Consider the following 26,160-nt stretch of genomic DNA (forward strand, 5'->3'; position numbering starts at 1 on the left):
AACCACACAATCCCCAGAATCATTAGCCAGGAGGATATCGTTAAAAACCCTTAGCAATGCTGACTCCGTGCTGTGCATGGTTTTAAATCCAGACTGGAAGATCTCCCGAATATCATGCTCCTCCAGGAATAGTTTTAGCTGAGCATAAACAACTCTCTCCAGTAATTTAGAAATAAAAGGCAATTTCGAGATGGGTCTAAAATTGGCCAGAACAGATTGATCCAGGCCAGGTTTCTTAAGTAGTGGTTGCACTACCGCATGCTTAAAACTCATGGGGACAACCCCAGAACACAAGCTGCTGTTAATAATGGTAAGAACCGACTGCCCTATACTAGAGAAAACCTCCTTAAAAAGATGTGGAGGGACCGCATCACAAGGAGAACCCGATGGCTTAATATGGGAAACCACATCCTTTAAATACGATATAGTCACAGGCTCAAACTTGTTGAATACCACCAGGCAAGGGACCGAAACAGAAGGGTCAGAGGCAGGTGCTGAAATGTTAGCCCTTAAGGAAACAACCTTATCAACAAAAAAGTGCAGGAAGTCATTACACATTTCAGTTGAAGCTTCCAGACAGACAGGCTGTGGGGCATTTAGAACAGAGTCAATGATTTCAAATAGCACACGAGGGTTGTTACACTTTGACACAATAATTTTAGACAGGTACTCTCTCTTGGCCTTTTTAACACTGTTTTGGTAGTGACGCCAACAGTCCCTGAGAATTTGAAGTGAAACCTGTAGCCTGTCCTTCCTCCACTTTCGCTCAGCTCTACGACACTCCCGTCGTGCTGCACGAGTCACTGCACTGAACCAGGGTTCAGGTTTAGCCCTCGGCTTCAACGATCTTAACGGAGCCACAGAGTCCAGTATAGTCCTGCATGAAGAATGAAACCACGAACTAATCTCCTCCGTACCAAGAGGAATGGACGCAGAGGGGGCGCAGAGCTGATCGAAAGCAGCAGAGAACTTGCCAGCAGTAAAAGGGCTAAAAGACCGACAGCGCCGAGCAGACACCACAGGCAAAATTGCTTCACAAGAGAAATTGACATCAAACAATACAGGCATATGATCTGAAAACACACTATCAGAGATTTCCAAATTCAACACAGACAAGCCATGAGAGAGAACAAGGTCCAGTGTATGTCCATGTTCGTGTGTGGGACCAGACACACACTGGACAAAATCAAAAGAGTCCACAAGGCTGAAAAAGTCCTTCACTAACGGCTTAGCAGGACAGCACACATGGATGTTAAAGTCCCCAACCAAAAGGACACGATCATAGTTGGGCACGATCCCAGCCAGAAAATCAGAGAATTCATTTACAAAGTCCTTATTATACTTGGGCGGTCGGTAGATGACCGCACAAAGCACCGGTTTGGAGCGGCCCACTTCAAATAAAGTTGCTTCGAAACTGGAGAAAGAAGATGATAGAGGGCATTGCCTGCACTTAAAGTTATTTTTATAAACAGCCGCTGTTCCTCCTCCACGGCCCGATATCCGCGGTGAGTTGAAATAAGAGCAGCCAGCCGGTAATAGCTCAACAAGAGCGCTGCACTCACCTGGACCCATCCAAGTCTCAGTCACACAGAGGAAATCCAGTCCACGTGAGCAGAAGAAATCCCTCAGTATAAAAGTCTTGTTTGCCAGGGATCTGGCGTTCACTAAACCAATCCTGGAGGGGGATGGACTCACCAGATCAGCTGATCGCTGAGCCCGGTGCAGAGTCCTCAGGTTCCGGGGATTCACCCCGCGGTGGCGGGGCCGAGGAGAGCATGGGAGGCGTGGCCCGTCTCGCCGCAGCTCCTGAGCATAGGAAGGGGTGGGGGCGAAGGGACCCACCCGGAAGAGTTGGTGTACCAGGTGACCTCCTTCGTTCCTCCTACCGAGACGGTGAGCCAAGTCAGTTCTCCGTGCTGCAGCAGGTGGACAGTGCTCCCGATCGTTGGGGAGGAGATTGTCCGTAGTAAGTAGACTATTATCTGAATGGTGGCCGATTAGGAAAAGGGGAGATGCAATGAGACCTGGGTATCATGGTATACCAGTCATTGAAAGTAGGCATGCAGGTGCAACAGGCAGTGAAGAAAGTGAATGGTGTATGTTAGCATTCATAGCAAAAGGATTTAAGTATAGGAGCAGGGAGATTCTACTGCAGTTGTACAGGGTCTTGGTGGAGACCATGCCTGGAGTATTGCGTACAGTTTTGGTCTCCTAATCTGAGGAAGGACATTATTGCCATAGAGGGAGCACAGAGAAGGTTTACCAGACTGATTCCTGGGATGTCAGGACTTTCATATGAAGAAAGACTGGATAGACTCGGCTTGTACTCGCTAGAATTTAGAAGATTGAGGGGGGATCTTATAGAAACTTACAAAATTCTTAAGGGGTTGGACAGGCTAGATGGAATTTTGTTCCCGATGTTGGCTAGAGGAAGATTGTTCCCGATGTTGGGGAAGTCCAGAACAAGGGGTCACAGTTTAAGGATAAAAGGGAAATCTTTTAGGACTGAGATGAGAAAAACATTTTTTACACAGAGAGTGGCGAGTCTCTGAAATTCTCTGCCACAGAGGGTAGTTGAGGCCAGTTCATTGGCTATATTTTAGAGGGAGTTAGATGTAGCTCTTGTGGCTAAAGGGATCAGGGGGTATGGAGAGAAGGCAGGTACGGGATACGGAATTGGATGATCAGCCATGATCATATTGAATGGCGGTGCAGGCTCGAAGGGCCGAATGGCCTACTCCTGTACCTATTTTCTATGTTTCTATGTAATATTCATACCACTGCGCTGTAAGCTGCCCAAGCGAAGTATGAGGTGCTGTTCCTCCAATTTGTGTGTGGCTTCACTCTGAGAGTGGAGGAGGCCCAGGACACAAAGGTCAATAAAGGAATGGGAAGTGGAGTTAAAAAGTTTAACAACCGGGAAATCACGTAGGCCAAGGCGCACAGAGCAGTGTTCAGTGAAACAAGCGCCCAGTCTGCGCTTGGTCTCGCCGGTATATACGAGTGCACCGAGAACTGATACAGTGGATGAGGTGCCAGTTAACCTCTGCCTCACCTGCAAGGACTTTTGCTTCTTAATTTACCTGAACAGCATTACAGAGCCTCCTTTGTTCAAATTGGTAGCAAAGTTTAATTTTAATTTCTCATTTGATTAATTGAAAGATACAGCATGGTAACAGGCCCTTCTGCCCACTTAGACTACACCATCCATTGATTGCCTGTGCTCACCAGCTCAATGTTACCCTATTTTCTCACCCATTCCCAACCTACAATTACAGAGTCGAATTAACCTACAAGCTCGCCCGTCTTTGGCAAATGGGAGGGAACTGGAGCATATGGAAGACACCTACATTGTTACAGGGAGAACATACAAACTCCCCACAGAGGGCAGCCGAGGTCAGGACCAAACCCAGGACTCTGGAGCTGTGAGGCAGCAGCTCTACCAGAGGCGCCACTGTGCTGCTCCTAAAAGCTCAAGTTTCAAAATTCTTTGTTTCAATATGAGATAGCAAACTGAAGAATTCTCAGCATCATTAGAACTGTATATCCTTCACCCTGCCCCTCTAATAACTTCTGCTCTCCCCTCATTGCACCAATTAAATTAACAATAGTTACCTTGAGGATGCATTCAAAGTGAATTTGCAAAAGGTTCAGAATATGTCATGGAAATAATCAGAGATAGGACTATTTCAGATGTACCATTATGTAATGAAACAATATTAATTAATGAAACATGGTAATTAAACTTCAAGGAAGATTGATCACAAAATTATGAAATTTACATTTAGATTAAAAGCAAGAAACTGCCACGAAAAAAAATGCCACTAAAACCAGGAACTTTAGTATGGTAAAATGTGATTACAAATAAAGACAGATGGTTAATAACCATATAACATATAACCATATAACAGCACGGAAACAGGCCATCTCGACCCTTCTAGTCCGTGCCGAACACGTATTCTCCCCAATGTTATTGGTCAGGCAGCATATGTGGAGATGGAAATAGAGCTGATATTACAGATCTAAGACATTGGTCAGACTGGAAAAGAGAAAAGGCATTCTGGCATTTCTTTATTTTAATTTTATTTTCAGCACCACGTATATTTTTTGCGAATTTCAATAATTCCTTATATTCTGTAAAGGTTGCAATGGACTAGCTCTGACATTTCAGATCAAAGATCTTTACCAGAACTGGGAAAGAGAAAAGGGATTCAAGCTTTTTCTTTGTTTTTAATTAGGTTCAACACCAGTTAAAAAAAAAATATTTGAAAGACAAGATTGGCAGTGGCAGGCATTTAAGGAGATTTTCAACATTGTCATGGGTATCTTTTCTTTTTAAGAAATAAAGTCCTGATGTGAACTTAGTTAAGATAAATTGAAAGGCAGCTGAGTGATAACATTCAAGATACCAGCAAAAATATGACTAAAGTATAGGGAAAATTTCAAAGTGAGTTAGCAATCCAGCAACATTAAAAGAGCAAAAGCCTCAGAGGGTATACGTGGAGAGATACAATTCCTCAGTTGCTGCCTCCAATGGAGGAAGGCAGAGAAATGAATAAAAACATTTCTAAATATGTTGACTGTAGAAAATAGGAGGAGGATCTCTGTAATAATAGTGGAAAATCCAGTGGTGGGAGAGGAATAGAAACATAAAAAATGGGTGCAGTAGGAGGCCATTCGGCCCTTCAAGCCAGCACCGCAATTCATTGTGATCATGGCTGATCATCCAGTCAGTAACCCATGCCTGCCTTCTCCCCATATCCCATGATTCCGTTAGCCCCAAGAGCTCTATAACTCTCTCTTAAATTCATCCAGTGAATTGACCTCCACTGCCTTCTATGGCAGGGAATTCTACAAATTCACAACTCTCTGGGTGAAAATGTTTTTTCTCTTCTCAGTTTTAAATGGCCTCCTCTTTATTCTTAGACTGTGGCCCCCTGGTTCTGGACTCCCCCAACATAGGGAATTTTTTTCCTGCAGCTAGCTTGTCCAGTGCTTTTATAATTTGATATGTTTCTATAAGATCCCCTCTCATCCTTCTAAATTCCAGTGAATTTATGATTTATCTCTCTGAATTTATCTCTATGATTAAAGAAAACAAATTTGACTGAAGGTTGGCAAGTTCCCAGGACCAGATGGCATACATACTTGCATCAACAAAAGCAGCTGCAAAGAGATGATGCACTGGTTATAAAAAAAATCCTTTAGGTTCCAGTGGACTAGAAAACCACTGATCTAACATTCCTATTAAAAAGGAGGGAAATAGAATACAAGAAACTGTAGGCTAATTAAACCAACAGCTTCATTGGGAAAATTCTGGAAATGAAGGAGCAGCAGGACATTTGTAAAATAATAATTCAAAGTAGTGCCAAGTTGGTTCCATGCAAGAAAAGTCACTTCTGACAAATGTATTCATGTTTTTTGAGCATATAATGGATGAATAAAGAGGAACTAGTCAACATATTTGCATTTCACTTTTAGTAAAAGTTCAATAACTAAATGCCCTTAGTAAATGCTATATTTTAAATGTTATTGAAAGATTATAAAAAATATTCTTTGTTCATTTACTGTCGGAAACTTTGGAAAAGGGATGATGGAAAGAAGAACTAAGTGGCAAGTCAATGACAGAGGCAAAAACTACAGAATCTTACATACAGAAAAATCTGGATATCATTGTGCGTAAAACACAAAATAGCACGCAGTACAGCGAACAATTAGGAAAGTAATGTTGGGTTTCATTGCAAAGGGGATGTATGGCTATATCTATACAGTGCATTGGTGAGACCCCGCCTGCACCATGTATAGTTCTGGCCCCATTTTAGTACGGGTATATTCGCATATATTCTTGACATGTTAGAAGTGGTGTACAGGTTTGATTGATGCAGTAAAAAAAAAAAAATCATCTTCCGGGGAATATTTGGCTGTTCTGAAAAATGAAAGGTGAACCCATTGAAAGGTAAGATTCGGAAGGGGCATGACTTGGTAGACACTGGGAGGATAATTTCCTTCATGGGGATAATCTAGAACAAATGATCATAGCTCTAAAATAACAATTGTCCTAGTTAAGGAGCAGATATTCCCTCTTTCAAACTTTTGGAATTGTCTGATCCAGAGGGAAATAAATCATTGAATATATTCAAGACGGAGATTTTTGTTCTGCAGTGGAGTCACGAGGAGACCAGAATGGGAAATCAAATTAAAAAATCAGATCAGTCTTTGTCCTATTAAATGGCAGAACACATTATTTTCTGACCTACTACTTTTATGTATTTATTGCTCTTTTCCTCACATGGTACCCATAAATCCTCCACAATGGGTTCCTCATGCCATTCACTTCTTCGTTCCTCTAAACTTTCACATGTAATTAATGCTCTTCTGCCGGATCCTATTAATCAGCAGTTTTATAATTGAAAAAGGAAGAAGTTTCTGCCTGAAAGTCAAATCCATAGCACTAAAGTACCTCTCTTCCAGTTTCTGAAAGCATGACGACAAAGTTGTCTGGGAAAACGCCTTGCTTGCCGCTTAGTTCTCCTTTCCACCATCCTTTGTCTCCTGTGTCCTACAATAAAGGAATGAAAATTAGACAAATTGCATCTTTTAATAACATTTAAAAGATAGCAGTTACCAAGAACATGTGGCCATTGAATTTTTACTATAAGCTAAAGCAAATGATACACATTAGATGATGAATCTTTCAGCTAAAATAAGTGAAACCTGAAAAGAATTTAAGAGCATCTTCATGTTTACAATCAATGACATGAAACATAGCTTTTTGCCAATTATAGTAAGTTCTTCTGCATGTGCTAGCTGAAAAAGCTGCATTGAGTCTGTGGGTGGAACACAATTCAATTTGGTTTGTGCCAGCCATGGATAAGGATACGTGTCTCCATTCATTTCAATGGGATTATAGATAATTGAAAGGTATGATAGGAAAGATTATTATTTTTTGAACATTTAAGTATTTAAGTTTTTTTTCTTGAAATGTGACTAGTCATTATTTTTTAAATCACTTATTTCAATTATTTTATCGGTTTTAAATCTCTTTCCATCAGTTTCATTTAAAAGCAGATCCAAAGGCCTTTGACAGGACAACATAGGAGTCCATGGGTAGAATTTCTGCATTCACACCCAAGGCTTTATTGCTACTTGTGGATTGTCTCATGTTCTGAGACAGCAGCAGCCGCAAAACCCACAGGTTGAATGGCCACAGGGACTCAAAGGGCCACAGAACATGCAGCTGCAGGAATATAATGGAAGATGATGGAACATTATCTAATGCAATTACACAGCAGTTTTATGGGTAACAGTCTGAAAACTACACTTCCTGATGAAGTTGGGAGGAAAGGGTACATTATCTTGAGTGTGGATGATTCTGGATTAATTTATGGGAATTAAACATTAAATTCCTTCCATTTGGCATATAAAGTCATGACAAAGTGAGATTTAAAAATCATGTTATATTGTGAATTCTTGCGTGAATGGGATCAGTTTGTTATTGGTATTTGGATACTTAGGCTATTTAAAAATTGTAGCCATTTCTTAAGAAATGGATAGATGTTTAGATCGAGTAATTGAATTGATTAGATGAATTAGATTGATTTGATGAAACTGATGAATATGAATTTTTTGTTGGGTATTTACTATTTGTTTTAGCGTTTAACTTTATCATTTCTACCTTTTCTTCTAAAACTGCAAATAATAACTTGTTTCTGTTAATGCTGTTCAGTGGGTTTTTTTCCTTTACATTTTGAACAGATGTCTCTGAAGAAGAAATGCAAAATTGCCAATTCAAATGCCCAGAAAAAGAGACTGATTTAGACAGCATTCGCAGAGATTATCCGTATTTGGACCACTCCAAATGTGATGATCTAGAGGGCATTCTTAATGGGAAAGTAGTGGGCAGAAAGGCATGTCATGCGTAATTGAAGAGCAAAAACTTGTAGTTTACAATGCCAATATTGAAAAGTTGAGGAAAAATAAGGTGTACAAAGTTGCTTATTGGTTGCAATCTGAGGAGTATGATGATGCTACTGATTATGATATGCCAATGTACCAGCTAGCAACTGACTTCTCCATAAAGACTTGGTCTTTTGCTAGAAATTGGAATTTCTTTACCTGTCTGTTACAGACTTACAGCATATAATACAATACCATTTCTGATCTTGAGAATATCACATTTTTGAATTTTCAAGGCAGTCTGGGTGTTTATTACGATTTCCGTCACAACGGTCAATTTTGTAATTAGCTTCAATTAGGTAACTAACTAATTATATGCTTTAATTTCAGGTCATTCAAGTAAGATGTTTCATATTTGTTTCAGAATGCTTCAATCTATAATAACTGAAAATTTCATTCAGTTCTCTTAATTTTTCAGAAAGTTATGGGCCTTTGACTGTCCTTGTTCACAGCTTTTGTGTTAAGTCAATGAAAACGCAATAGGGAACAAGATGCTAATTTCCGTGTATGAAAATGAGCATAACTTTTTTAATACTTAACATATGAAAGTGAATTAGGTATCAAATTAAAGTTCTTTTTATGCTTTATCTGATGGAATAAATTACAGGCTTGATTTTTAAAATCTAAAAATTTGTAACATTCCTACTTAGTTCCATCACATCAAGGTATTTGGTGTGATAGAACTCTGGCAAGTCAGTTATCCAAATTGAAGAGCCGGAAGTTGCTATTTAATAATAGCATGACCATCAACAGTACTATCTCTCTCATACAAGACAAAGATTTTTGGCATGGAGTTATTAAAAACTACCTACTTCTATTTTTTTTTTAATCCAAGAAAATACTTACCTTATTGATTAGCAGAATATGGTCACCTTCTTTAATGCTAAGTTCATCTGCATTGGTTGCTTCATATGCAAAAACTGCTTTGCAATATTCACCTACCAAAACAAATGTACAAGATAGGAGTGTTAACACAATTGTGGAAGCTTAAAGTTAAATTAATTAAAAACAAAGTTCAATTTTTTAAGCGTTTTAAGTTTTAAAAAACTAATCAAAGTCAAATGTATGCATGTAACAGAGGGAGTGCAACACATGTTCACTCAATTGGTTCTTGTGGTGGGGGAACAGAGGACGAAGGGACAGTGACATGAGGAAAGATCGAGCAGTCAACCCACACATTTATTAAACAACGTTTTGTAGGTGCTAAATGGTGCTTCTGTTTCTTATTTAAAGATGTTTGGTCCCACAATGAAAGGGATACAGGTGATAAATTTATCAATTCAAGGTCAATGTAAAACAGTCATGGAATGAACTATTCATATTTCTTTGTTCCGTGCTTCAGAAATATTTACTATTAGTTAACTTTTGAGCAATTAAGAGGACAAATTAAGCCAATATTTCTGTCCACTATGTTCTACAGTTTTCACAATGGCACAGTGTTAGAGATGCTGCCGTACAGGGCAAGAGACCCAGATTAGATCCTGAATACGGATGCTGTCTGCATGGAGTTTGTACATTCTCCCGTGACCGCGTGGGTTTTCTCCAGGTGCCCCGACTTCCTCACACATTCCAAAGACGTACAGGTTTGTAGGTTGGAATTGGAGATGCTGGTTTAACCAAAGATAGACGCAAAATGCTGGAGTAACTCAGCGGGACAGGCAGCATCTCCGGAGAGAAGGAATGAGTGACATTCTTCAGACTTACAAACCATCTAAAGAAAGGTCTCGACCCGAACGTTATCCATTCCTTTTCTCCAGAGATGCTGCCTGAGTTATTCCAGCATTTTGTGTCTATCTCAGTTTTGTAGGTTAGTTGGCTTTGGTAAAATCGTAAATGGTCCCTAAACGTAGCATAGTGCTAGTGTACAGAGTGATCACTCGTTAGGTCAGACTCGATGGGCCAAAGGGTCTGTTTCCATGCTGTATCTAAAGTGTTGATTGATTAACCTTCTGCTAAGTTATATGTGCACTCCTTTCGCAGAGCTATCCCAAAATCATAATATTTTATGATTAGTTTTTTGAGTGATGGGCCAGACCAACATGCACATGCCAACATTATTACGAACCATTGATCAACTCCAACCACAGGAGCAGCAAATATAACATTGTTGTTAAATATTCTTCCATTGACATTATCTGAAGCTAGCTGGTTTAATCTGAACTGTAAGAAAATCAAGAAACACTTAAAACGCACAGATTTAAGATAGATTTAGAATATGAATTTATCTTTCTCTATGTGTAACATTTTTACAAGACTCCACGTGGAAATGAACTGAACCTAAACTTAATTATTAGGAACATTACGTTGATAAACATCAAGTTAATGATCCTTGGTATTTATTATGGTCCTCTTATCTTCACCGATAGGATAGAAGAGCAGCTACTCAGGACAAGGAATAAGAAAATAAAGATATCATATTTTTTTAGACACATCCTTTAACATATCTTTTAAAGTATAACATTAACCTGTTATTACATTAGCATTTGAATTGAACCTTACAAATCTTTATTTTTTTGGCTTACCATCCTCAAACATCCCTTGCCAAGTGTTCATGGATTATCATTATATAATCTTCATTTCTAATATATTGGCCTGCAGGTTTTTTTTATATTTAATAATTTTGCAGGATCTGGGCATAGCTGGCAAAGTCAGCATTTGTTGTCCCAAATTGTCTCCAATCTAGCTGGATGATCCTCCTCCATGTGCATCATCTGCCATTTCCATGTTGTCCTGGATCACATAGTACATAATTTTCTATATTTGTTCCAATAACACTCTGTTCCACCTCACTGTCACATCTCTCATCCCTTCTACTCATCATTAATTGTCAGACTGTTCACCTGAAATGTTATCACAGCACTTTCTGCAAGCATCTCATGACTTCTCACAACAGTAAAAACTCAAAGATCAGAGAAAAGGACAATCAGTACAGACTTTGCCAGCAATGCTCAAATCTTGCAAAATGTGTTGCTGAATACTAAAGATTCTAAATTCTGACAATAACAATATTTACATAAAGTTGCTTTTTATACCCATCAAGGCTACCTAAAAATCAACTTCTTGGACCTGGATGTATGTTCTTCAATTCAGAGAAAAATGAAAGAAAAACAACCACCACCAACTTTCATCAGAAAAATAGTCAATTTTACTACTACCCCTCTTTTGCCTAATCTATAACAATTCGCGTTAATCAATTTCTCAGTTTTAAAATTCAAACGCGAAAAATATACTGAAATAATTTTACGAAGGGAAAGAAAAGCAACTTGCGTCTCCATCTGTTACCACTGATGAATTTAAGGATATCTTGATAGCACCATCCCAGGTACATTGCATCATGCACTATCACAGTAAATGACAATCAATTTGCCATAACAATACTCCCCCACATTGAACTTTCCCTCTTTATTGGAAATCAAAGATTGATTTAATTAAATAATTAACAAGATGCAAAATCCAAATTTATGAAAGGAAATTCAAAGAGAGATTTTTATTACAAAAATGAATTGGAAAACATCATGCCAAAGCTTCATTTTATGAAAAGCTATTCCTACACAGACTACAAAGTTGATAAAACAGTCCAATAACAATTGAAAAAACTCAGCAGCAAAATATCAATTGACCACAGCAAACCAACAAGATGAAAATTAAACTTCACTTCTTAATATTTCAAAACTATGGGACAAGGAGTGACGTGTACTACTTTCTGTTTAAGAAGGAACTGCAGATGTTGGAAAAATCAAAAGTAGACAAAAAATGCTGGAGAAACTCTGAGGGTGAGACAGCATTGGGTCGAGACCCTTCTTCAGACTGATGTGGGGAGGGGCGGGTATGGCGGGAAAAAGAAAGTAAGTAGGAGGAGACAGTAGGACTGTGGGAGAACTGAGAAGGGGGAGGGGAAGGAGGGAGAAAGCAAGGGCTATCTAAAATTAAAGAAGTCAATGTTCATACCTCTGGGGTGCAGACTACCCAAGCGAAATATGAGGTGCCGTTCCTCCAATTTGCGCTGGGCTCACCCTGACAGGTCAGATTGGGAATAGGAGGGTGAGTTGACGTGCTGGGCCACTGGGAGCTCAGGTTGGTTAAGACGGACTGAGCAGAGGTGTTCAGCTAAACGATCGCTGAGCCTGCGCTTGGTCCCGCCGATATAGAGGAGTTGACACCTGGAGCAGCGGATGCAGTAGATGAGGTTGGAGGAGGTGCAGGTGAACCTCTGCCTCACCTGGAAAGTGATTAAGTCCTTGGATGGAGTGGAGCAGGGAGGTAAAGGGAAAGATGTCGCATCTCCTGCGTTTGCAAGGTAAAGTAGCTGTGGAGAGCGTGGTTTGGGTGGGAAGTGACGAATTGACCAGGGAGTTGTGGAGGGAACAGTCTCTGTGGAAAGCAGAAAGGGGAGGAGATAGGAAGATGTGGCCAGTAGTGGGATCCTATTGGAGGTGGCAAAACTACTTTCAGGATTCCTCTTCCACATCACATTTGCTGCAATGGATTCCACACTTTCTTAAATTGAATAGGGTCAAACTTGGATGTTTTTTTTCCCTCAAGTCTGCACATTGCTTGCAATGTCATATCTGGTTAGAACAACAGGGACAGTAATCAGGACAACCAAAATACATTAGTTAGATCACATCTCAATTTACTCTGCACATTATGACTACAAATTTCCTTATTTGCACCCCAGAATTAATATTTGAGAAGATATTTAACGATTTTGATCTAGCTGCACCAATTGGATTGTAGGTAGCCGATATTAAGTTTGCCAGAGCTTTTTATTCAACAACTGAATTGTATCTGCACATGTGCTGCTCAGCCGTGCAATTCCTCCAGAGGGCAGTAGAACCACATTGATGTATAAAGCAGAAATAAATTGTGAAAACAATTTAACTGATCAGCCAATGAGAGATTGTTTGTACGTCAATAAACTACACAATATACATTTTAGAATTCATATTTCTTGACTTTATAGATATTGCAATTTTTAATTGCCAACTGATACTTCTTGTGAATTTTTCAAACAGCTGAGTTTGCTACTTATTCACCACCATCAAGTTTGAACCATTAGGATCAAAATTAATTTGGAAATAGCTGATGCTGTTAGTGTTTTTGAACAATACCTTTGTGTTTATTTTCTGCTTCACTTTTCAGAGCCTCTGCATTAGATGCCGGGATGGATTGCTGCAAAGTACATAAAATTACATGCAATTAATGATTGTGTGTAAATCAAAATAGCTACATTTGCATTATAGTCAATATTTTGAGAGTAGCTCCATTATCATTCAACACACAAGGTCTTCCGTCAATGAAATTGGCTCAGTGACTACATATTCCTGGAATTTTCAATTAAGTTAGACTATTTACTCATTTACTTTCCCTGGTAAGATTCAAGAATTAAAATTTAACAACATTTTTGAACTGATTACTTATCAACAACTGACATGTATGAAGAAGGGTCTCGACCCGAAACGTCGCCTATTCCTTCTCTCCATAGATGCTGCCTCACCCACTGAGTTCTCCAGCATTTTTGTCTATTATCAACAACTGACATGACATGACTGTTTACAGCAGCACAAAATCTCTGCCCAACATAAAGTCAATCAAAAGGTTGTTTAGCAATTGTCACTATGTCACAATGTAGATAGCATTTGTACACAGCATATTTTTACATGCTGATTTGCTGAATGCACAATTTAGTTATGATGCTAACTTTCAATCACAATGATCTTCACTGTACTCCTTCATTGGAATTTCCCTCAGCAAGGAGACTGATGCCAGATGCTGATAGCAGAAAGAACAGTTAAAACAACCATATGTAATCCTATGAGTGATCACTTCATTTTAGAGAGCAAAAACCAAAAGGTAGGCTTAATCACAACTGGCTTTGGCATGAGGAACTCTAAACAGCAGACCTTTGGCATTTCCACTTAATTTATGATAATGGCATTGGCAAGTTAAATAAATGGCAATCAAACGATCACGTGCAATCTCATAATGAAGAGACAGAATACATTATTATTTAGAAGGAAATTTATTTGTTCGCATCTGCAGTCATCGATCTGTCAATTGATAATGTAGTCAGTCAAAGCACAAAACACCACGCTGTCAGTTTGCTCCAACTTAGCTGGTCCCATTTGCTTGTAAATAAAAAAAAAAAGACACAAAGTGCTGGAGTAACTCAGCGGGCCAGGTAGCATCTATAGATAACACGGATAAGTGATATTTCGGGCCGGGATGCTTCTTCAGAGGGTCCCGACCCAAAACATCACCTATCCATGTTCTCTAGATTTGCTGCCTGATCTGCTGAGTTACTCCAGCATTATGCGTCTTTTTTTGCAAATCAGTATCAGCAGTTTGTTTCCCCATTTGCCTGTGCCTGACCCATAACCCGCTAAACCTTTTCTATCCATATATCTAACCAAATGTTTTTTAATGTGGTTATTATACCTGCTTCGAGTACTGTATCTGTAAAATACTTCATAAATAAATAAGTCAGCCAATTTGCAAGTTGCAAAGTTACATGATTAACAACATGCAAATAACTTAAATCTTTAATAAGTCATGCAAAATGATTGTTGTAGATAACAGAAAAAATACTTGGGGCCCACCTTTTCTGATTTTTTATCCTCCAATTCCGAATTAGGCAATCGTGATTTTAGCTTTACAGATCCTTCCTTAAATATATCTCCAAATCCCAAACCGCGAATTTTCTTTGGCTGGGATGCTGCGCCTGTTCCTGCTGTGCACTCGTTTCCTGTAATGTCTAACGGTGATGTTGGTGATAATGGTCCCACCCCGATCGAATCCTTGACAGTCATGTCTATAGTAATCAGAAACAAATCTGTTCACACCGTCAATGCTATTAACAAATTGTGCTTCAAATACTCAATACACAGAAAATAATCCGTCAACAAATCAATTCACAAGGCTCATAACCGCACTTTATTATAAATCATACAACTCCATATCTTCATAGGTTCAGAATTCTGCAAGCTGAGATACTCTTCGCACAAGAGGATTGTACAAATGACAAGGCTCAAGAAAGCCAACATTCCTTTGAGGTGCTTGCTTCTCCCTCAGAATAGCACAGCCTGGCAGTGCACTTTCTCCATTGTCAGCAGAAATGACGAGAAAATAAAGCATCAGGCTGGTGGGATGGTAGTCATGAATTATCATCTTAAGTAATCCTTGTTTTAAGAATAAAGACAATTGGACATTAGACAACCTTCAGTTTTAGCAAATTCCTTGAAGTTGAATGACCAGGAAATCCACCAAACAAAATTCATTGCAAATAATCTATGGATGATTGCTTGGGCAAGTCTTTCCATGTCTAAACTTTCTAAAAACATGAAGTCATCTTGTCTGAACAATCCCAACTCTGGTAAATACAACAAGAAATGTAGAATATGACCATTGGGCAGCATTGAGCTTGGCCAAACTTCTCCATTCACACACGTTAGCATTTTGTTAAGACAGAAGGAATGACAGGTACATGGAAGGAAGCTGGCAAGAATCCCTGGAAACATACACACAGAAGAATCACCACATTCATACAGAGAACATAACAAGCACAAGAAAAGGCCCTTCAGCCCACAATGCCGTGCCGAACATCATGCCGAGGCCAATTCTAATCTGCCATATTTAGCACTTCGTTCAATTGCATTTATGAAAAATGAAAAAAATTAAGAATTCAAAACGGGTCATAATAAGAAAATTCATTTAGCTTTGGTATATCCAATGTTGATCTGTTTGGGTAAATGTAGAGGGGGGGGGGGGGAATGGTTGAATATCTGGGTCAGAACTCGTACCCTTCCATTGAAGAGTCCAAAAAGCAAAAACCAAGAGCCGCGCGGAAGCGGTGATGCAAAGACCGCTCCAGGAGCTCTTCAACCCCGCAAAATATCTCGGGCGGGGGATATATCGCCGCTTGCGAGAGCCCTGAAAATTATTATCCCTCCAGAATTCTGATTGCTTGGCTCCCGGTGCCGCCGTCTCACAAACCTGCCGAATATGAAGAAAATATTCTGGTCATTCAGGCAGCAGCAGCAGCACGCAGCGCTCCTATTTGACGTTTAATGATTCCTTCTCTCGGCCAGATGTCCCAGCAATTCTCTGTAATTTCAGTCGTTCCAACATTTGCAGTTTTTCTCAAACCTTTACCTGGCTCACTTAACTCCTCGTTGCGGCCCTTCTCCATCGTCATTCTGATCGATCAGTTCCTTTACAAAATTGCATGGAAATAATCCAGTTTTCTCACTCAAGGCTCCCTTCCACCAGCCTTCTTCTACCTAGAAGATAAAAATCAAATTAAAACTTATAAATCGGGATTAGCAAGTGCAAGATGTCTGGTGTGGCATTGGTTTCGCAGCGGTATAGTTGCTGACCAGCATTTGCAGCAACCCACCGGTTGGTCCGTGCTGTCGGTACTGTTTGGAAGGAAGCTGGCAAGAATCCCTGGAAACATACACACAGAAGAATCACCACATTCATACAGAAAACATAACAAGCACAAGAAAAGGCCTTTCAGCCCACAATGCCGTGCCGAACATCATGCCGAGGCCAATTCTAATCTGCCATATTTAGCACTTCATTCAATTACATTTATGAAAAATGAAAATAATTAAGAATTCAAAACAGGTCATAATAAGAAAATTAATTTAGCTGTAGGTATACAACACCAATGCATTGTCAAATTTGGTGATGACAGGGGGGTGGGGACTTATTTCAATAGGGAGTCGAACTCTTACCCTACATTGAAGAAAACAAAAAGTTGACAACTCAAGTGTTCCAAAACAAGTCTTGGCTGCAAAGACACCATTTAAAAAAAAATGTAAATCATTACAATTTCAGGGGGCATTTGATCCGTACTATCGGCCCCCTACAGAATAATTCCAGAAATTATTATTCCTTAAAGAATTCTGATTGCTTGCTAAAAAAAGTTTCACCCAAAATGACGGACAACACGACAGCGGTCATCATTCAGCTCATTCAGCGGCTGCACTTCCTGACTACGAGAGAAGCATTACCTGGACGTTTACTGCTGCTGACCTTCTACCTCTCACCACAGATGTCACAGCAATTCTGCATTACAGCATTTCCAACATTTGCAGTTTGGCACAGGGAACCTTACCTGGCTCACCTTACAGCACCTCATTGGCTGCCCTCTCCATCGTCATTCTGATCGATCCAGCTGCCTTTACAAAATTGCAAAGAAATAATCAAAGACAGCTTTTCCTGCACTCACTGTCCCTTCCTGCAGCCCTCTTCTACCTATAAGTGCATAAAAATCAAATTAAAACTTATAAATCGGGATTAGCAAGTGCAAGATGTCTGGTGTGGCATTGGTTTCGCAGCGGTATAGTTGCTGCCTTACAGCATTTGCCCAACACGGACTGGGTTCGATCTGTATGTATGGGTATATGTTTGTAGCAGCCGCAGAATTTGTACGTTCTCCTCGTCCCCCCCCCCCCATCTCCCTCAGTTTTTTTTTTTTTCTGTTCCACACTCCAAAGCGTACAGGTATGTAGGTTCTGAGTACGAGCAGCTGAATGTGTAAACTGTACATGTATAGTGACAATGTGGCATATCTATCTTAATGTGCAGGGGTCGCTGGTCAGAGCGGACTCGGTGGGCCGAAGGGTCTGTTTCCGCGCTGTATCTTTAAAACTAGATCTGTATTGCAGGTTACCTCCCAGGTACATACAAACCAGGAGAAATTGTACCAGAGTAGCATTAAATATGATTGCTCTGACCACATCGAGCACCATGTAATGAACCAGTCTGTAATCTTTCAAAAATTATTTAACAAGGTGTTTTAATTATTTAACAAGGTGTAAAATATAGTAAATGCTGAAAGTCAGAAATAGTATGTTTGGTCATGTTCAGCTGAGCAGCTACAGCTTCCTTGCAGAGAAACAAACTTAACATTTCAGGCAAATTCCCTTCCTTAAGAGTTAAAAATATAAGTCAGTGGTAACATGAACCCAACTGCTCTTCAGCAACAACATTTCTCAGCCAATCCTTGCGGCAGACTGACTCACATTCTTGCTGGCAACTTATGGCCAATACGAAAATGCCACATCACCAGTTCCCATAGCAGAAATGCACCAATAAAACAGTTCACAATGCAGCTGGCTCTAGCAGTACAATGAAAAGTTCCATCTTAGCTCCAAATAAAAATTGCCGTGCACAAATACGAAGCTCACGCTTACCAAAATAAATGATCATCATAATCTCTCTTAAGCCTTACTATTGTTCTTACCACTCCATTTCCTTTTGTTCCCAAGTCAAAGCATATATATAGCAATGCAAAAATGTGATTTGATCCACCTCTATGCATAATGCAATATTTCAGCACAGTATGCGCTCCTAAAAGACCAATATAATTTTTCCCCAACTGTCCCCAAAACGATTGCATCAGTATTGATGGTAGACAAAAAAGCTGGAGAAACTCAGCGGGAGAGGCAGCATCTATGGAGCGAAGGAAATAGGTGACGTTTTGGGTCCAGACAATTAGTATTGAGATTATTTTAAACTACGAGCAACCCCAAAAAAGCTCAATTTCACCAAATTTAAATTTAATTGCATAATTTGTTCACGGGTAGTTACCAAGGTGGCAACTACGAATCTGAACAAAGTAGACAAAGTTCATTGAGGTAGCGTCGCATTGGTGCGTTGAGGCTGATGTGAAGAATCTGGTTGGCTAAAGTTAGTTTCACACTTGCCAGCTGTCTGTCATGTTTCTCCTCTTCATCATGCCAAACTAGTTGCTAGCAACAATGCTTGAAGGAGAGCCAAAGTGAGTGGGCTTCCCTCCTTCAGTGCATGTTCTCTCCTACAGCAAATTCACTGTTGCATCGAACATGGTAGCAGATGAAAACCAATACTTTCACAAAAACAGTATGACATTCAACTTACAAGATCTACCATTTTCACTGCTTTGGGAAAATAAACCCGTTGGCTTTTGGGTACCTTGGGAAGGAGGGCCGAGGGGAGTAATTCCTGACCATAAAAATTCTGAGTTGAATCCAAAGGCAAATTAGTACCTAACTAGGTCATCTTACAGCATTCCTCCAGCACCCAACAATGCTCTGTATTGCCTGGGGCACAATTGACAAGGCAGAGGGGAGCTCTGATATTTGACTGCTCCAGGATCTCAATAAACTCCACTCTCTCCAAGTGGTGTTAACATGTCATGGGATACTGCATTTAACAGTGATAACCCAACTTGTCAGGCATTGCGAATAGAAGCCACAGCTGAGGGTGACCAAGCAGTTGAGTTGCTGCCTTAAACCCCTGTCCAACAGTACGAGTTCATTTCAAGAGTTCTCCCGAGTTTGCCCCGTCGAACTCGGAGATTTATGGTAATGGCCACTCATCGGTACTCGCGGCTCTCGTGGACATTTTTCATCATGTTGAAAAATCTTCACGAGTCTTCCCGTGCTTACCTGCCATTAGCGAGTCTTCCAAAATACCTGCCGTTAGCCCTAAGAGACGTTCCTGAGTTCCAATGTACCCGCTACATTCATTCTCCGTGCTTACCATGAGTTAGATTTTTTTTTTTAAACTCGGGAGAGCTCTTGGAATGAACTCGCACCGTGGGACAGGGCTATAACAGAGCCAGAGACCCAGGTTCAATCCTGACTACGCGTGCCATCTGTGCAGAGTTCGTATGTTCTCCCCGTGAAGTAAAAAATTATAAAATTGTCCCCAGGATGTAGGATAGTGTTGGGTGCGAGGATCGCTGGTTGGCGCAGACTCGATGGGCTAAAGGGCCTGTTTCCACGCTGTATCTGTAAACTAACCTAAACTACCTTCACCAGAGACACCACTGCACTCCAGAGTCTGCTATCGCCACCTTGATGACAGTCTCCAACCAGCAGGAAGCTGCCTCAATACAGTCCACCAGCTTCATTGTCTGCTGGGCACAGGAGATTTTGCTCAACAAGTGAACTGAATTAATTGCACCAAGCACAGAAGTGTAATAGAAAAATATGTTATTCTGCCGAGTCAATCAATCTGGGCACAAATGTATTGATCTCTGCTGAAGGGTTAAGAAGCAATACATGATCGGCAAGTTTGCTACACTGAGTAAGTCACTCCACTCTCTGAAAAACATTGATTAACCATGCCTCTCAACACAAAAAGGGACCACTTGGCTCATGAACAAGTATATTCCCAACACTGCTCTAGAAAAGAGATGAACAATTAGTTCCTGAAAGAGCAAAATATTCCATTATCAAAATTATGAACAAAACCCATTTATTCTATTATTTTCTGAACAAAACAAATCATAAGGTGGCCTGAACACATTTCATTCAAGATATTATGAAGGTGCAACTTTCTTAACAGTATTTGCAACAACTGAAATAGAACAAAGAATTTCATTTGAATTTGAATTTATTTATTTGCCACACAACCAGGGTCGGTGGAATTTTGGGTTGTCAGCAGCAATACAATAATAAAGAACACACAACCACAATAAAAATGTAACACAAACATCCACCACAGCATTCATCACTGTGGTGGAAGGCACAAAAATTTGGCCAGTCCTCCTCCATTTCCCCCCCGTGGACAGGACCAGAGTCCAGAGTCCAGTCCAGGATCGGCTCTTCCTCACCGGAGACCGCGGCTTTAAGTTGGTGTAGGCCGCAGGCCGGCGGTCGAGATTTAAAGTCTCCGCCGCAGCCAGAAGCACCGTAGACTGCAGGGCCGGCGGTCTAAGCTCCCCTCCAGGGGTGATGTTAAGTTCACGCCGGGCCTGCGGTAGAAGTTGGCCGTGGGCCGGCAGTGGTGGCTTCTTCTTCCCTCCCCCCCGGGTCCCCCACGAGGGATCCCGGGCTGTAGACGGCGCGCCAGCTGGAACTCTGCAGATCGCGGCTTCAGGCTGCCGGCTGCCACGGGCTTGCGAAACCGAGCACTCCTCTCCGGCGAGCCCCAGCGAGGGCTCACCCGCTCCACGCTGAGAGTCCACGCTGCGCCCGCCGCTGAAGTCCCGGGCGCGTCTCCGTAGAAAGGCCGCGCCGATCCTTGATGTTAGGCCACGGGGGAGGCGACCTGGAAAAAGTTGCCTCTCCATGGAGGAGGCGACCGAAGCGGTTTCCCCCTTACCCCCCCCCACAAGACACACCGAGGAACATCAAAAACATACTTTAAAACATACTAAAAATTTTTAAAAAGTTGAAAAAACTAACGCGCTGCTGACATGGCTGCTGCCAGAGCAGCGCCCCCTACTTGTCAGTGCATTCAGAAAGTATTCAGCCCCCTTCACTTTTTCCACATTTTGTTATGTTACAGCCTTATTTTGCAGCACAGTGGCCTCCGTCATTCTTAAATGGAAGAACTTTGGAACAACCAGGACTCTTCATACAGCTGGCCGCCAGGCCAAACTGAGCAATCAGGGGTGAAGGGCCTTAGTCAGGGAGGTGACCAAGAACCCGATGGTCACTCTGACAGACCTCCAGAGTTCCTCTGTGGTGATGGGAGAACCTTCCAGAAGGAGAACTATATCTACAGCACTCGACCAATCAGGCCTTTATGGTAGAGTGGAATCAGAGTGGAGCCAGACTGAAGCCACTCCTCAGTAAAAGTCACATGACAGCCTGCTTGGAGTTTGCCAAAAGGCACGTAAACGACTCTCAGACCATGAGAAACAAGATTCTCAGATCTGATGAAACTAAATTTAAATTCTTTGGCCTGAATGCCAACCATTACGTCTGGAGGAAACCAGGCACCGCTCATCACCTGGCCAGTACCATACCCACGGTGAAGCATGGTGGTGGCAGCATAATGCTGTGGGGATGTTTTTTAGTGGCAGGAACTGGGAGACTAGTCAGGATCGAGGGAAAGATGAACGGAGCAAAGCACAGAGAGATCCTTGATGAAAACCTGTTCCTGAGCGTTCTGGACCTCAGACTGTGGGCGGAGTTCGCCTTCCAACAGGACCATGAAGAACACAGCCAAGACAATGCAGGAGTGGCTTCGTGACAAGTCTGTGAATGTCCTTGAGTGGCCCAGCCAGAGCCCGGACTTGAACCCAATCGAACATCTCTGGAGGGGCCGGAAAATAGCTGTGCATCGACGCTCCCCATCCAACCTGACAGAGCTTGAGAGGATCTGCAGAGAATAGGAGAAATTACCCAAATACAGGTGTGCCAAGCTTGTAGCATCATACCCATGTAATCGCTGCCAAAGGTGCCTCAACAAAGTACTGAGTAAAGGGTCTGAATACTTATGTAAATGTGATATTTCAGTTATTTCTTTTTAATTACCTTGCAAATATTTCTAAACACCTGTTTTCACTTTTTTTATCATGGGGCACTGTGTGTATGATGATAAAAACAATGAATTTAATCAATTTTAGAATAAGGCTGTAACGTATCAAAATGTGGAAAAGTGAAGGGGTCTGAATACGTTCAGAATGCACTGTATATGACAAATAAGCCATTCACATCTGATACAATACAATACAAATTTATTGTCATTTGAGCCCCAGTGAGACTCAAACGAAATTCCGTTTCCACAGCCATACAAACAATGTCCTACAGACATACACACAATTAAATTCACACAAACATCCATCACAGTGAACCCACTGTGATGGAAGGCACTTTCTCTCCCCTGCTCTCAATTTCTCTCCCGATGTCCAAGCCCCAGGCGGGTCATGATAAGTCCCACGGCCATTTTAGGCCGCTCGGGGCAATTTACGGCCCCGCTCCCGGTCTGAAAATACAAGGTTGGAACCCCCACGGGCGATGGTGAGTCCCACGGCCATGAAGCCGCGCCAGGTGATGTATGGTCCCGGTCCGGGTCATTCCAACCCCGCGACACGGGCTGGTGAAGTCGCGTTGCGGGAGCTCCGGGAAGCGGGCTCTCCCCCCGGACCCGCGAGCTCGCGATGTCCCAGTTCAACGGACCTGCGGCTGCGTTGCTGGAGCCTCCGAGCCCCAGGAGTCGAGTCGCAGCAGCGAGTCACCACCGCTCCCCACGCTCCGAGGCCGGCCAGCCCCACGATGGTGAGTAGTCCGCAGCTCCGCAGTCTCCCGAGCCCCCGGGTCGTTCAGGTTGGAGACCGCTCCACGGTGCTAGGCCCCAACGACAACAGAGACCCGACAGTGGAAAAGGTCGGGTCTCCCAGACAGGGAAGAGATTTTAAAAAGTTCCCCCCCCCCCCCCGCCCCCCACATGTACACATTGATAGCGTACCTACAGTGCCCTGCATAATGTTTGGGACAATTACCCATCTTTCCTAAAAGACGAAATAGCGGCACATTTGGATAACAGTAACAGGGGAAAATTAGTGCACATGGTATTGGGCGTAGAGTGCGGACATGGATAGAAAATTGGTTGGCAGACAGGAAATAAAGAGTAGGGATTAATGGGTCCCTTTCAGAATGGCAGGCGGTGACTAATGGGGTACCGCAAGGCTCGGTGCTGGGACCGCAGCTATTTACAATATACATCAATGATTTAGATGAAGGGATTCGAAGTAACATTAGCACATTTGCAGATGACACAAAGCTGGGTGGCAGTGTGAACTATGAGGAGGATGCTATGAGAATGCAGGGTGACTTGGACAGGTTGGGTGAGTGGGCAGATGCATAGCAGATGTAGTTTAATGTGGATAAATGTGAGGTTATCCACTATGGTAGCAAAAACAGGTAGGCAAATTACTATCTAAATGGTGTCAAGCTGGGAAAAGGGAAAGTACAATGGGATCTGGGGGCCTTGTACATCAGTCTATGAAAGTAAGCATGCAGGTACAGCAGTCAGTGAAGAAAGCAAATGGCATGTTGGCCTTTATAACAAGAGGAGTTGAGTATTAGAGCAAAGATGTCCTTCTGCAGTTGTATAGGGCCCTAGTGAGACCACACCTGGAGTATTGTGTGCAGTTTTGGTCCCCTAATTTGAGAAAGGACATTCTTGCTATTGAGGGAGTGCAGCGTAGGTTTACAAGCTTAATTCCTGGGATGATGGGATTGTCATATGCTGAGAGAATGGAGCAGCTGGGCTTGTACACTCTGGAGTTTAGAATGATGAGAGGACATCTTATTGAAACATATAATTGTTGGGAGTCCAGAGCCAAGGGCCAAAGTTAAAGAATTTTGGGGGTAAACCATTTAGAACGGAGACGAGGAAATACTTTTTCTCACAGAGAGTTGTGAGTCTGGAATTCTCTGCCTCTCTGCCTCAGAGGGCCGTGGAGGCCGGTTCTCTGGATAATTTCAAGAGAGAGCTAGATAGGGCTCGTAAAGATAGCGGAGTCAGGGGATATGGGGAGAAGGCTGGAACGGGGTACTGATTGGGGATGATCAGCCATGATCACATTGAATGGCGGTGCTGGCTGGAAGGGCCATCTGACCTACTCCTGCACCTATTGTCTATTTATTTATTTGCCTCTGTACTCCACAATTTGAGATTTGTGATAGAAAAAAAATCGCACAGTCAGATTTTATTAAAGGGTATTATTTATACATTTTGGTTTCACCATGTGGAAATTACAGCAATTATACATAGTCCCCCCCCCAAAAAATCTCAGGACGCCATAATGTTTGGGACACCTGGTTTCACAGGTGTTTGTAATTGCTCAGCTGTGTTTAAATGCTTCCATAATGCAGGTATAAGAGAGCTCTTAGCACCTAGTCTTTCCTCCAGTCATTCCATCACCTTTGGAAACTTTTATTGCTGTTTATCAACATGAGGACCAAAGCTGTGCCAATGAAAGTCAAAGAAGTCATTATGAGACTGAGAAACAAGAATAAAACTGAGACATCAGCCAAACCTTAGGCTTACCAAAATCAACTGTTTGGAATATAATTAAGAAGAGAGCACTGGTGAGCTTACTAATCACAAAGGGACTGGCAGGCCAAGGAAGATCTCCATAGCTGATGACAGAAGAATTCTCTCTATAATAAAGAAAATCCCCAAACACCTGTCCGACAGATCAGAAACACTCTTCAGGAGTCAGGTGTGGATTTGTCAATGACCACTATCCGCAGAAGACTTCATGAACAGAAACACACTGCAAGATACAAACCACTGATTAGCCACAAAAATAGGATGGCCAGGGTACAGTTTGCCAAGAAGTACCTAAAAGAGCAACCACAGTTCTGGAAAAAGTTTTTGTGGACATATGAGACAAACATTAACTTATATCAGAGTGATGGCAAGAGCAAAGTATGGAGAGATGGAACTACCCACGATACAAAGCATCTGAGAAATACGGTGGTGGGGGTGTTATGACCTGGGCATGTATGGCTGCTAACGGTACTAGCTCACTTATCTTCATTGATGAAACAACTGCTGATGGTAGTGGCATAATGAATACTGACGTACATGGACACATCCTATCTGCTCGTTCAAACACATGCTTCAAAACTCATTGGCCGGCGGTTCATTCTACAGCAAGATGATGATCCCAAACATACTGCTAAAGCAACAAAGGAGTTTTTCAAAGCTAAAAAATTGTCAATTCTTGAGTGGCCAAGTCACGAAACCAGCTTTATCAGAGACGGCAGGCAGGATTAATGAAAGAAAGGACCATTCCGCTTATTGTAGCGGGTGGCTGTTCGTGAGGGGTGTGGGGCGAGATTAAATTTCCAGCGGCAGGTAAAGGATAGACCCACAAGGGTTGACACTGCAACAGGAGTAGCGAGAGCGAGAGCAATAGTCTGTTTCAAAAGATTGTTTATTTACAGCTGAGTTAAAAAAAATAAAACACAAAGTGACCTGAATGATCACCGCACTTACTGCCAATTTCCTACATACTGCCATTGATAAAGTTACATTACTATACCGCAAGGAGTGAACAAACCCAAATATATCACAGAAAACTGTAAAAGTTTGCCGAAGTTCTTACCAGCACACCAACAACTGCAATGATTGTATAACTGTTATACCAGTGTCTCAAACTAACTTCTATGTTCAGTGGACATAATATTGCTTAAAGCATAGCAGTTAGTTTGAGATACTAGTTATACTCTCTGAAGCATAAAGCAATAAAATTAACAAATCTTAATTTTGTGCAAATGAACAATAAATACACCTAGTTAATAGTTTTGAAAGCAGTATTTTTTTTTACCACGAAGAAGCAAAATTGGAAAATACGGGTGAAACGCAGGTCTGTGTACACGCAGCAGCTCAGCTGGCGAGAATGTTTATCGTGAATGACCAAGCATGCGCAGTTGAAATTCCGAACTCGCTTATTGAGCATGC

The 26,160-nt window shown here is 41.7% G+C and overlaps 1 protein-coding gene across 1 annotated transcript in view; it reads right to left on the bottom strand.

Annotated features, from left to right (window-relative positions):
* Positions 1 to 26,160, bottom strand: part of cd2ap (CD2-associated protein) — a 163,847-nt gene that overhangs the window by 43,550 nt on the left and 94,137 nt on the right. The window contains 6 exon segments of the mRNA XM_055635595.1: positions 6,461 to 6,559; positions 8,803 to 8,894; positions 13,068 to 13,128; positions 14,556 to 14,767; positions 16,108 to 16,129; positions 16,131 to 16,235. Coding sequence (XP_055491570.1) covers positions 6,461 to 6,559; positions 8,803 to 8,894; positions 13,068 to 13,128; positions 14,556 to 14,767; positions 16,108 to 16,129; positions 16,131 to 16,235 — 591 coding nt within the window.

The sequence above is a fragment of the Leucoraja erinacea genome, chromosome 5 (assembly GCF_028641065.1).
Source record: "Leucoraja erinacea ecotype New England chromosome 5, Leri_hhj_1, whole genome shotgun sequence".
Classification (NCBI taxonomy): Eukaryota; Metazoa; Chordata; class Chondrichthyes; order Rajiformes; family Rajidae; genus Leucoraja; species Leucoraja erinaceus.